General features: G+C 39.2%; 1 protein-coding gene across 4 annotated transcripts in view; it reads right to left on the bottom strand.

Annotated features, from left to right (window-relative positions):
* Positions 1 to 298: 298 nt before the first annotated feature.
* The window catches only part of TMEM182 (transmembrane protein 182), a 102,073-nt gene continuing 87,811 nt past the window's right edge, over positions 299 to 14,560 (bottom strand). For 3 of the 4 annotated variants that reach the window (XM_027620521.2, XM_027620519.2, XM_027620522.2), the window contains one exon: positions 299 to 1,508. In XM_027620521.2, the coding sequence (XP_027476322.1) occupies positions 1,288 to 1,508 (221 nt within the window). In that variant the 3' untranslated portion in view covers positions 299 to 1,287. The remainder of the gene's footprint in view (positions 1,509 to 14,560) is intronic. The other variant, XM_027620520.2, reaches the window with a different exon arrangement.

Below are 14,560 nucleotides of genomic sequence, written 5' to 3'. Positions count from 1 at the left end.
CCAGCACCAAACTGCTCCTTGGTGGAGGTTTCCAAAATGCCAATGCAACGTGGGCTTCTCAGATGGATTTGATTTCAATCACAATTAGTGCCAAACATCTTTGATATGCAAAATGTCTGCATGTCTACACTAGCAAATAAGAAGTATCCACCAACCAGCACCAAGTTTTCTTCCAAGATGTTAAAGTAATTAGCATATCTATAAATGTTAAAATACCTGTTGTAAAGATGAAGAAACTGAGAGTCAATAATTAAGGGAATCAAATGATCAGAAGAACTACAACCCATAAAACCTTGGGAAAAGTTAATATTTCATAGTCTTTAATAAAGCAAGGCTATTATCATTTCATATGGAAATATTTTGAAAGTTTATAGCTAGTGCATATTAAAAGCACATTTTATCAATAAATTTTCACATGCTGAACATATTAGCATATAATTTTAAGGAGGAATTTTAAAATATCAAACAGAACTAAGTACTAAGCTAAGGTGCCTGGTTTTTACATATTTTCAACCATATTACATATAATTAATCCACTGAGCTCCTAAAAATCCAGTCTGCATTATATGTAATTTGGTGAACAGATTTGCCACTTTTAAACATAGTTTAAGGTTATGTAAGCATGCACAATTAAGGGAATAGAATTAAGTGACCAAACTCCTGTTGGTAAGAGAGTGGAGTAAGTACATGTCCTCAGTCAGGTTGTGGTCCATTTGAACTGATGGGTTTGCCTGGCTCTTGCCACAAGCACACTGTTATTTATTTTTAAGTCATAAATAATTATCTTACTCCTGTAAGATACAGTAATGTGTATGTGGAGATGCATGTGTGTGGAGAAGAAATGGGGTAAGTTCTCTGACAACATTTGTTTTCTGTTCTTAATTATTCCCCAAAGATTTTTTTTTTTTTTTATAACAGAAGTGAATGCCAAGAAGGAAGCTTTAAATCAAATCTTCACTGGCCCAGGTGGTGGTGTCATGCCATTATCAGGCCTTTGTAACCTGTGTGAGCTCTAACAGTTGCAATGAGAGGGAAGCCCATGTTACCTGCCCCTTAGAGACCTAGGTTCTTGATAGCACCTACAGAGGATGGAAACGTGGATGTCTGGAAAGATTCTAAGACTTTCCTATTAGCAGAAATCACAAGTAAAATGTAAAAGCAAAATTCAAATACTAACTAAAGAGCTCATCTAATAATTCTACACTGGGATCACCAGAACAAAATGGAAAAAAAAAAAAAAGTGCTGTTTTAAAACCTCTCAAAAAAACGGTGGTGGCAACGGTTTGATTAGTGATGTGTCTGTATATGCCGTCCAATAACTAGAAACAGTAATCCAGCTAATAAAGAAAAAAATATCCCCGCTGGGGCCAGAAAAAATGACCAGCCATACAGAATAGAAGGGGTGAACTCCAAGCAGTCTCTCATTTTCATATTTTTGTAGCCTTCCATGTCAGCCACTGCCTGGACCCAGATGACATACAGCATCACCACCAGGGAGAACAGGATGCCTGAGAAGGACAAAACAAAAGACCTTTAGTCTTTCTGAAGATGTGTCCCAAGAACACTAACCAATCATTTGCCTGATGATATGTCTATAAAAATACCATTCTAGCCAAATCACCTACTTTGTGTCACACCCTTTATTATGTGTTTTATATGCACACTGCTTAGCTTTAATTTTAAAGCATTGTGATGGCAACATAAGAACAATGGCAACAGCTGACATGCCTTCATTGAGTACTACTCTATGCCAGGCTCTGTATTAGGTGTTTATGAACATAAGAGTCAAAGATCCGGCCTAGTGGAATTTCTCCTAACATTTCCCATCTGTACTATATGCCTGGTTTGGAGTGAGCACTGTAATACATTATTTATTTCAATTTGTACAATGAATTGATAAAATAGGTACTATTGACCCTCGGTTTTAAGGATATGCAAAAACAACCAGTAGTTTTCAGAGCCGCTTTTTAGCTCAGGTCTTTCCAACTATTATTATATTATTATAATACAGCCTAACTAGTGCTATGGGTAATTTTGTCAATGAAAACCAAAGCCAAAGTAAGTATCAGACAAAAACAGAGATGAAAGCACTGAACTAATTTAAAAGAATAGACATGATTCTTTCAAATTGAAATACAGATGCTGAAGATTGATTATAGCATAAAGGCAACATTGCCTGGAAAGAATGAGGAAAAAATTAATGAAAAAATTCTGTGGAATGTAAAACCACAGGTATAAGACCAAGAGCCTTACTAGACAAGAGAAAGGAACAGAAGAAGAATGGAGGGATGCAGGGAGGGAGCAATGTGACCAAAGAGCTTCATGAATGCTAAAACTTGAGAATACTGCAAAGCATATACTTTTCCACGTGGTGGTCACTGAAATAACAGAAGGGAGCAGCCCCACTGTGCTGAGCTGCAAACCCAGGAGAGTCAGCCAAGCTGATACACGGGTGAGTGAGTGACAGGTCCCACACACAAACCACGCAGCCTGAGGGATTCAAATTTGTCCCTGAGCAAAATATACTTGAGGTCATTTGCTAGTTTCCAAAAGTTCAATCCAAACATGTCAAGGACCTATTATAGTCTTGAATTAATGAACGAAACCATCAGGCATAAAATCTCCATATTCTAATTGCGAGTCAGTCTGAAAGGTAAACATAACCCTGTGACTAGGAGCAGAGAGGGAGGCATATTGGCAGGACAGAGTAGCTTTTAAGAGCCTAGCCATTAATCACCCTTCTCCAGTTAATTGTGCTCCCACAGTATTTAGGATGTCTTCTCTCTCTTGGGCCATCCACTGTGTAAAGAATCCTGAGAAGTACACACAAAAGAAGACGGGCTCATAAATATGCCAAGGTGAGTCTTAAACTTTCTCATAATCGTGATACAAACACAAAGCAATGAAGAATCAACATAGATGCTTCACTAATAAGAAACATCCTTCACACTGTGGTCTGTAATGTAAATGCAAATACTGGAGCACAGAAGAGTGCAATTTAACCACTGAACAACAGCTATGTCAGAGAGAAATAGTAAACTCATAGCCGGCGAGCAAACTCCTTGCAAAACCGTACCTCAGATGCTGACAACAATATGGCAATGCCATGTGTTGTCGAGCAACTCTGTGCATTTCAATACATTTTTCTGCAAATATATAGACACTGCTCTCCCCTAATGTAAAGGTTTGGCTTAGTTATTTGCATACTATTTCCCTTATGCAAACACACTGCAAATCTTTGTTATTATTTGTTGATATGTTTCTTATCTCTCTTGCATCATGTGACTCTCTTGTGCTTTCAGATAGTTTTATAAAAACAGAAAATTGCCTTTGTGAGAACCAGTAGCCTTATGCATATTTTCTTTCAAAAGTTGCAAAACCCATTACTGAATTTAGAGTATTTAAAAAAAAAATGTATTGTGGGGCGCCTGGGTGGCTCAGTCCTTAAGCGTCTGCCTTCGGCTCAGGTCATGGTCCCAGGGTCCTGGGATGGTGTCCCACATGGGGCTCCCTGCTCAGTGCGAAGCCTGCTTCTCCCTCTCCCACTCCCCCTGCTTGTGTTCCTGCTCTCGCTATCTCTCTCTCTGTCAAATAAATAAATAAAATCTTTTTTAAAAAATGTATCACAAGTAACCATGTGGATGATTCTTAATAAGGAAGAATGAACTTATATTTTAAAATTGCCGTTATTTGAAGAGCATTTACATCCTGAAAGCAATGAAAATAGGCGTTTCTATCACTACAATCTTTAACTTGTTCACTAATTGAAGATACTGTCATTTAATTCATATCATATCTGTTTATAATTACATCTTCCCATGGGGTAAAAGAGTGTTTCCCTACCTATTAAATTGCCAGTGTTTTATACCAGTGTGTATATGTGTGCATGTGCGCACTCACATGGAAAGAGACAAACAGAAAGTAAATGAACTAACAGACATTGGTAAGTATTTACACCAAAGGCCAATGGTTTAGCTGACATGACAGCAAGAATTTATGATGGGGGTTTTACATAATGCATCTGGCCAACAGAAGAGTCAGGAGACTATTACCTAGAGGTAGACTGATCAAACAAATAAATATATTGACGTTAATTGGAGTCATGTTCTTCACTGCCTGAAAAGGGAGTTACAAATTTGAAAAGGGGGAAAGCTAAAATAAAGTCTATGGTGTTTGTTTGGAATTAAATGTATCAGTGTGAATTTATGACTCTAGATAGATAGATAGATATAGAAGTAAAAGTGTGTGTGTGTGTGTTAAGATACACCCGTGTGTATACACCTACATATATTTCCTGGCTCTGTGTCCTGGGAGGATCTGGGAGCAATAACACCTCAGTAGCATGGAGCACACCAAGTATCTGGATACTTGGCTTCTAAATATCAGGAACCAGGCATCTCAAAGAAATAGGTGAATCCAGGCTGGGACAGAAAGTACAAGATAAGTCTGGAATGTCAGATATGCTCTCAGAATGGTGGGGGTGTTTCAGAAGCTAGCTCGAGAGGTTCCCCCTAGCCAGTTCTGAGGCAATCAGACTATCAGACCAATAATGATAATGGCACATGATACCTCACTGAATAAAAGAGAAATCCATGAGCCCACAGTGATATAAATAAATGAATGAATACATTAGGCAGGGAGAAGGGAAAGCTTTTCCTTAGAGAATGCTAACTTATAAATGTAGAAGGAATAGTTCAATTAGAAATCACCATTTGGCAATCATTTAAGTAATAATACAGGCAAGGGAAAAAAATGGATGCTAAAACTAGTAGATGAAATTTAGATGAGAAATAAATATTTACACAGGCTCAAAATCTCTTCCCACAAAACACTTACCAATTGTAAAGGGGAAAACAGTAATTTCATACTGAAGAAACCTGGCAAATAGCACCTTACTCAAATGATCAGAGGGCATGTCCCTGGTGGCATGGCATGCTGATGTCACTAACCACCTTGTAAGATACAATGAGAATAACACAGCATCACTGCTATGATACAGCCAAAAATGAAGAGCCTAAATCCAATCAGAAGGAAACATCAAACACACTAACTCAGGAACATTCTAGAAAATCACAGGCCTGTACTCTTGTAGAGTCGAGGTCATGAAGGTCTAAGTAGGACTTATTCTGGTCTGATGGAGATTCAGATAACATTACTACTAAATGCAAAGCATGTTCCAGGACTGGAGGCTTTTGCTAGAAAAGACACTGAGATAGTTAGTGAAAGGTGAATGGAGTCTCTGGGTGAAGGGATTTTTCAATTTCTATGTACATCTGAAAATATTTCAAAACAAAAGACAAAATGAATGAATTAAAAAACACAAAAAAGCATGGTGGGAATCTGTGGTTATGTGCGTTAGAAAGGACATATACTGGCGGGAATGGGAGGAGAGTATGTGTGTTCATACACCCAGAAAGACACATTTTCTTTTGGTGGGCTATTGTGATGATTAATGAACAGTAATATTGCTGATTTGGTTCACCTACCAAGTGGAGAGTATCATTTGGGGGAACACTAATGGAAAAATACTATGTTAAAATCTTAATTATTATCCCTTGATTTCTTAAAGGACTCTCTCTCACTCGTGAAAACATAAGTAATAACTGTCCCTGAGTAACAAGTGAGTTACATGTCAAACCCACTTGCCACTGTGATTTTAGCAGGAATAGAAAATATTGCTAATATTCAGGTAATAATTTATTTTTAAATTGTTATATTTAAATTTGGTCATATTTTGAAAGCATAATTTATTTCCAATTAAATTTAAAAATACCTAATTGTTTGAAGACCAAAAAAATTCATAAAACAGCTCACTGCAGGCATAAAGTAAGATAGCAAATCCCAAGAAGATTTGTGATAATAAAACCATGGACAAATAATTAAGTCACAAGAAGAATGCATTGGTTCTCTTACTAATTAGCAATGTGTGGAAGAGCCACTCACGATTTTACAACTCTTACGAAGTTGGAAACTTCTCCTTCTAAATATCATGAATTCAATTTGGAAAGCATTTTATCTGAAACAAAGGTCACGTAGTCACAAAGGGCCCTTAGGAATGCAATTGCTAATGATAAACAATATGGAAATGTTCACAATGTGGAAAAAAATACCAAAGAATTTCACCAACATCAAGTCACAGACTAAAAGTAAAACTGCATGTCCTCAATATTTTATGGAAGCAAGTATGGAAAAATAAACCAGATTTAAAAACACATTCTTAAGAAAATAAAATAAAATAATAAAAAAACATTCCTAGAGAAAAGTTAGCCACAGAAATGGAAACTCTTCAAAAAGACAGGCGAATGTCCGGGGCAGAGCAAGATGGCGGAGGAGTAGGAGACCTGGATTTCATCTGGTCTCAGGAATTCAGCTGAATAGGGATCAAACCATCCTGAACACCTACGAACTCAACAGGAGATCGAAGAAGAGAGTAGCAACAACTCTCTGAACAGAGAAGCGACCACTTACTGGAAGGTAGGACGTGCGAGGAAGTGAATCCGAGGTGATATCTGGGAGGATAGACAGTGGGGGAGGGGGCCTCCGCCGCTTCTGGCAAGTGATAGAGCCGCGGAGCACAAAATTGGAACTTTTAGAAGTAGGTTCCGCTGAGGGACATCACCCCAGTGGCTAAGCGGGAGGTGGAAACCTTGCGGGACAGTGTGGACTCAGGACCCTCGGGGTCACAGAAAGACTGGGGCTGCCTGAGTGCGCCAGAGCTCCCAGGTATCAGAGCGGGGAAGCCGGCTGCAGAGACAGAGCCGAGACACGGGCTCTCAGCTCGGGGTTGCCATAAACTGTGATCCACGGCCCAGTTGGGACCCTGAGCCTCCAGCAGGGACCCAACAAGCAGCAGAGCCGGGGAGACTCCCCTTCCTCCCCCAGGAGGAGCGGCGGGGGAGCAGCACCGCAGGGATCTGCTGGGTTTAGAGACTCCACACGGGGTCGGGTGCCACAGATAGAAACGCTCGGTCACAGGCCGGGTAAGCACGGAGTGCGGCCAGAGACCAGGGAGACGGGAGTGATTGACTGCTGTTCTCTGGGGGCGCACTGAGGAGCGGGGCCCTGAGTTCTCAGCTCCTCCAGGCAGAGAGTGGGAGGCCACCATTTTCACCCTGGTCCTCCAAAGCCGTACCGAGAGCTTCCAGGGAACAAAATCTCCTGAGAGCAAACCCGAGCAGCTTGCTTAGCCTGGACCGACAAAGGGCGGGGCAATTCTGCCTCCGGCAAAGACATCTGGGAACCACGGCAACAGGCCCCTCCCCCAGAAGATCAGCATGAAGAGCCAGCAAGCCAAGACCAAGTTTACCGATCAAGAAGAACGGGAGAACTCCAGCGCTAGGGGAATAGTGCACATAGAATTCATGGCTATTTTACCATGATTCATTAGTTTTTCAAAGTTAATTTTTTAACCGTTTTTTGTTTTTTTTTTTTTTTGAATTTTTCTTTTTCCCTTTTTCAACCAACATCTTATCAATCCCCTTTTTAAAAAAACATTTTTTATTTTTCATTTTTAGAGTCATATTTTATCCCTTCATAGTAGTTACCCTTATTTTTGGCATATATATATAAGTTGTTCTTTCTTTAAAATTTTGATATGTTTCTTCTAACAGATCAAAATATACCCTAAATCACTAGTGTATGGCTTTGTTCTAGTGTCCTGACTGATCACAGTCTCTCCAATTTTTTTCATTTCTTTTTTTGTTTTTAAATCTTCTTTCTACTTTCAAACAACTTCTTATCTTATCAATTCCGTTTATAAAACCTTTTATAAGTTTCATCTTTACAGTCATCTTCCATCCCTTCATTGTATCAACCCTTATTTTGTACATATGTCTTTCTTCTTTCAAAATTTTAGGAGGCACTTTCTTCTAACAGACCAAAATACACCCAAAATCTAGTGTGTGGCACTGATCTATGCACTAGCCTGATCATTTTTGATCATATTCTGTTTTCTTTGTTTTGTTCTGTTTCTGTTTGTTTTTATCTTTTTCTTTTTCTTTTTTTTTTTTTCTCTTTCTTTTACCTTTCTTTCCCTTTCTTTTCCCCTGGTTTCAAGTCTTTTCTGATGTGTATAGAGTATATTTGCTGGGGACGTTGTTAACCTGTTAGCATTTTGTTCTCTCATTCATCTATTCTCCTCTGGACAAAATGACAAGACGAAAAAAATCACCTCAACAAAAAGAACAAGAGGTAGTACCGTCTGCGAAGGACCTACTCAATACAGACATTAGTACAATGTTGGACCTAGAGTTCAGAATCATGACTTTAAAGATACTAGCTGGGATTAAATAAAACATGGAAGTTATTAGAGAAACCCTTTCTGGAGAAATAAAAGAACTAAAATCCAACCAGGTTGAAATCAAAAAGTCTATTAATGAGGTGCAATCAAAAATGGGGGCACAAACTGCTAGGATAAATGAGGCAGAAGAGAGAATCAGCGATATAGAAGACCAAATGATGGAAAATAAAGAGGCTGAGAAAAAGAGACAGAAACGACAGGATCACGAGGGCAGAATTTGAGAGATAAGCGATACGATAAGATGAAACAACATTAGAATAAATGGGATCCCAGAAGAAGAAGAAAGAGAGAGGGGGCAGAGGGTATATTGGAGCAAATGATAGCAGAAAACTTCCCTAATGTGGGGAAGGAAACAGGCATCAAAATCCAGGAGGCAGAGAGAACCCCTCTCAAAATCAATAAAAATAGGTCAACATCCCGACATCTAATAATAAAACTTACGAGTCTCAGAGACAAAGAGAAAATCCTGAAAGCAGCTCGGGAGAAGAGATATGTAACCTACAATGGGAGAAATATTAGATTGGTAACAGACCTATCCACAGAGACCTGGCAGGCCAGAAAGGACTGGCAAGATATCTTCAGAGCACTAAACGAGAAAAATATGCAGCCAAGAATACTATATCCAGCTAGGCTGTCATTGAAAATAGAAGGAGAGGTAAAAAGCTTCCAGGACAAACAAAAACTAAAGGAATTTGCAAACACAAAACCAGCCCTACAAGAAATATTGAAAGGGGTCCTCTAAGCAAAGAGAGAGCCTAAAAGCAGCATAGATCAGAAAGGAACACAGACAATATACAGTCACAGTTACCTTACAGGCAATACAATGGCACTAAATTCCTATCTTTCAATAGTTACCCTGAATGTAAATAGGCTAAATGCCCCAATCAAAAGACACAGGCTATCAGATTGGATTAAAAAACAAGATCCATCGATATGCTGTCTGCAAGAGACTCATTTTAGACCCAAAGACACCCCCAGATTGAAAGTGAGGGGGTGGAAAACCATTTACCATGCTAATGGACACCAAAAGAGAGATGGGGTGGCAATTCTTATATCAGACAACTTAGATTTTAAAACAAAGACTGTAATAAGAGATGAAGAAGGACACTATATCTTACTTAAAGGGTCTATCAAACAAGAAGATCTAACAATTGTAAATATCTACGCCCTTAACATGGGAGCAGCCAATTCTATAAGGCAATTAATAACAAAAGCAAAGAAACATATTGACAACAAGACAATAATAGTGGAGGACTTTAACACCCCCCTGACTGAAATGGACAGATCATCTAAGCAAAAGATCAACAAGGAAATAAAGACTTTAAATGACACATGGGACCAAATGGACTTCACAGACATATTCGGAACATTCCATCCCAAAGCAACAGAATACGCATTCTTCTCTAGTGCCCATGGAACATTCTCTAGAACTGATCACATCCTAGGTCACAAATCAGGTCTCAACTGACACCAAAAGACTGGGATCATTCCCTGCATATTTTCAGACCACAATGCTTTGAAACTAGAACTCAATCACAAGAGGAAAGTCGGAAAGTACTCAAATACATGGAGGCTAAAGAGCATCCTACTAAAGAATGAATGGGTCAACCAGGAAATTAAAGAAGAATTAAAGAAATTCGTGGAAACCAATGAAAATGAAAACAAAACTGTTCAAAATCTTTCGGATACAGCAAAGGCAGTCCTGAGAGGAAAGTATATAGCAATACAAGCCTTTCTCAAGAAACAAGAAAGGTCTCAAATACACAACCTAACCCTACCCCTAAAGGAGCTGGAGAAAGAAGAGCAAATAAAGCCTAAACCCAGCAGGAGAAGAGAAATAATAAAGATCAGAGCAGAAATCAATGAACTAGAAACCAAAAGAACGGGAGAACAGATCAACGAAACTAGGAGCTGGTTCTTTGAAAGAATTAACAAGATTGATAAACCCCTGGCCAGACTTATCAAAAAGAAAAGAGAAAGGACCCAAATCAACAAAATCATGAATGAAAGAGGAGAGATCACAACCAACACCAAAGAAATACAAACAGTTATAAGAACACATTATGAGCAACTCTATGCCAGCAAATTAGATAACCTGGAAGAAATGGGTGCATTCCTGGAGATGTATCAACTACCAAAACTGAACCAGGAAGAAATAGAAAACCTAAACAGACCTATAACCACTAAGGAAATGGAAGCAGTCATCAAAAATCTCCCAACAAACAAAAGCCCAGGGCCAGATAGCTTCCCAGGGGAATTCTATCAGACGTTTAAAGAAGAATTAATACCTATTCTCCTGAAACTGTTCCAAAAAATAGAAATGGAAGGAAAACTTCCAAACTCATTTTATGAGGCCACCATTACCTTGATCCCAAAACCAGACAAAGACCTCATCAAAAAGGAGAATTACACAACAATATCCTTGATGAACATGGATGCAAAAATTCTCACCAAAATACTAGCCAATAGGATCCAACAGTACATTAAAAGGATTATTCACCATGACCAAGTGGGATTTATCCCTGGGCTGCAAGGTTGGTTCAACATCCGCAAATCAATCAACGTGATACAATACATTAACAAAAGAAAGAACAAGAGTCATATGATCCTCTCAATAGATGTAGAAAAAGCATTTGACAAAGTACAGCACCCTTTCTTAATCAAAACTCTTCAGTGTATAGGGATAGAGGGTACATACCTCAATATCATAAAAGCCATCTATGAAAAACCGACAGCAAATATCATTCTCAATGGGGAATGCTGAGAGCTTTTCCCCTAAGGTCAGGAACGCGGCAGGGATGTCCACTATCACCACTGCTATTCAACATAGTATTAGAAGTCCTAGCCACAGCAATCAGACAACAAAAAGAAATCAAAGGCATCCAAATCAGCAAAGAAGAAGTCAAACTCTCACTCTTTGCAGATGATACGATACTGTATGTGGAAAACCCAAAAGACTCCACCCCAAAACTGCTAGAACTCATACAGGAATTCAGTAAAGTGGCAGGATATAAAATCAATGCACAGAAACCAGTGGCATTCCTATACACCAACAACAAGACAGAAGAGAGACAAGTTAAGGAGTCGATCCCATTTACTAACTGCACCCAAAACCATAAGATACCTAGGAATAAATTTAACCAAAGAGGCAAAAGATCTGTACTCAGAAAACTAGAAAATACTCATGAAAGAAATTGAGGAAGACACAAAGAAATGGAAAAACGTTCCATGCTCATGGATTGGAAGAACAAACATTGTGAAGATGTCAATGCTACTGAGAGCAATCTACACATTCAATGCAATCCCCATCAAAATACCATCCACTTTTTTCAAAGAAATGGAACAAATCATCCTAAAATTTGTATGGAACCGGAAGAGACCCTGAATAGCCAGACGAATGTTGAAAAAGAAAAGCAAAGCTGGCGGCAACACAATTCCGGGCTTCCAGCTCTATTACAAAGCTGTCATCATCAAGACAGTATGGTACTGGCACAAAAACAGACACATAGATCAATGGAACAGAATAGAGAGCCCAGAAATGGACCGTCAACTCTATGGTCAACTCATCTTTGACAAAGCAGGAAAGAATGTCCAATGGCAAAAAGACAGTCTCTTCAACAAATGGTGTTGGGAAAATTGGAAAGCCACATGCAGAAGAATGAAACTGACCATTTCCTTACACCACACACAAAAATAGGCTCCAAATTGTTGAAAGACCTAAACGTGAGACAGGAGTCCATCAAAATCCTAAAGGAGAACACAGTCAACAACCTCTTCCACCTCAGCCACAGCAACTTCTTCCTAGAAACATTGCCAAAGGCAAGGGAAGCAAGGGCAAAAATGAACTATTGGGATTTCATCAAGATAAAAAGCTTTTGCACAGCAAAAGAAACAGTCCACAAAACCAAAAGACAACCGACAGAATGGGAGAAAATATTTGCAAATGACATATCAGATAAAGGGCTAGTATCCAAAATCTATAAAGAGCTTATCAAACTCAACACCCAAAGAACAAATACTCCAATCAAGAAATGGGCAGAAGACATGAACAGATATTTTTCCAAAGAAGACATCCAAATGGCCAGCAGACACATGAAAAAGTGCTCAACATCGCTCGGCATCAGGGAAATCCAAATCAAAACCTCAATGAGATACCACCTCACACCAGTCAGAATGGCTAGAATTAACAAGTCAGGAAACGACAGATGTTGGCGAGGTTGCGGAGAAAGGGGAACCCTCCTACACTGTTGGTGGGAATGGAAGCTGGTGCAATCACTCTGGAAAGCAGTATGGAGGTTCCTCAAACAGTTGAAAATAGAGCTACCATACGATCCAGCAATTGCACTACTGGGTATTTACCCCAAAGATACAAAGGTAGGGATCCGAAGGGGTACATGCACCCCGATGTTTATAGCAGCAATGTCCACAATAGCCAAACTGTGGAAAGAGCCAAGATGTCCATCGACAGATGACTGGATAAAGAAGAAGTGGTATATATACACAATGGAATATTATGCAGCCATCCAAAGGAATGAGATCTTGCCATTTGCAACGACGTGGATGGAACTGGAGGGTGTTATGCTGAGTGAAATAAGTCAATCAGAGAAAGACATCTATCATATGACCTCGCTGATATGAGGAATTTTTAACCTCAGGAAACAAACTGAGGGTTGCTGGAGTGGTGGGGGGTGGGAGAGTTGGAGTGGCTGGGTTATAGACATTGGGGAGGGTATGTGCTATGGTGAGCGCTGTGAATTGTGCAAGACTGTTGAATCACAGATCTGTACTTCTGAAACAAATAATGCAATATATGTTAAGAAAAAAAAAAGAGGAAGAAGATAGCAGGAGGGGAAGAATGAAGGGGAGTAAGTCGGAGGGGGAGATGAACCATGAGAGACGAAGGACTCTGAAAAACAAACTGAGGTTTCTAGAGGGGAGGGGGGTGGGGGGATGTGTTAGCCCGATAATGGGTATTAAAGGGGGCACGTTCTGCGTGGAGCACTGGGTGTTATGCACAAACAATGAATGATGGAACACTACATCAAAAACTAATGATGTAATGTATGGTGATTAACATAACAATAAAAAAGTTAAAAAAATACAGGCAAATGTCAAACCTCTATATTCTTGCCTAGAAATATATATACCTGTATTAAAAAACAAAAGCCTTTTGGAGTTACTGAAAAACAATAACCTTGATATTTAACTGCTTAGATATAACTGAACTGCCTTTGAAATGTGTTTTAACAACTTGTCATGGGCAGCTATTGGTTACTTGGGGAAGAATCATAAATTCAAGATGATTCCATTGGCCTCTTTTAGTCATGCTTGCACACAAATTCAGGGACAACTCATTTCAGCTTTCTACGGGCACAGGAAAGACCATGAATTCCATAGTCAAAAAAATGCATAATGAATGAAGTTAAAGTGAACAGTGAACAGTGAATTAGAATCAGAAAAATATTGCCTTTTCTCTAACTGGAGGCTGCATGCACTCTAGAGACAGGGCAATATTCAGCAAGAGCATCTAGAGAAACAGAGCTAGAATGTCAGCTTCATAAAATCTTAGGGATGATAGCAGCAGCTTACTCCTTCTGTCTATTTTCAGAGGATGAAATGAGGTCTGCAGTCACAAGGTCAAAGTAGCCTGTGGCATAACTCAAACGGACACCCTGATAGCAGATACAACACATTAGGATGAAGACATTCACAGACACCCTACAGTGGGGAAAAATTCCAAGGAGGTGGCAGGCAACGAGATTACTTTTGCAGGTGGAGCTCCCAGGAAGGTACACAGAGGGTTCACGCTAACTATAGAAATGAGGAAAAAACCTGGAGTGTGGGTAAGGGTACAAAGGACAACTGTGTTAACGGAATGGTGAACCTGGATCTGACATGCCCAGAAGAAAGAACAAAAAGGAAACTTGATAAGCTATGTATTTACTATCATTTTTGAAAAGGAAACATAGCAATTCATTAAGAAATACATAACGAATGCCTTCTCAGACCTGCAGAGGAGCACTGAGCAGCATAAGTGACCACGTCCCCACAGGGGGCCTTGGCAGAAGATCCATAAACGGTCTTCATATAAACATTTCTGAAATTAGTCCATACTAATATTTGAAGGTATTATATTAAGCTCCAATAGTTTGAAGGTTGTTCTAATGGGTAAAAAGCATTGCAGGTTCATTGTTTCTCTTTCTCATTTTTTTAACTGAGGTATAATTTACATAGAGCAAAATGGATGAGTTTTAAGTATAT

This window comes from Zalophus californianus, chromosome 8 (genome assembly GCF_009762305.2).
Source record: "Zalophus californianus isolate mZalCal1 chromosome 8, mZalCal1.pri.v2, whole genome shotgun sequence".
In the NCBI taxonomy this organism is placed as follows: Eukaryota; Metazoa; Chordata; class Mammalia; order Carnivora; family Otariidae; genus Zalophus; species Zalophus californianus.
The sequence above is the reverse complement of the archived record's forward strand: the minus strand, read 5'-3'. Positions and strand labels throughout refer to the sequence as shown.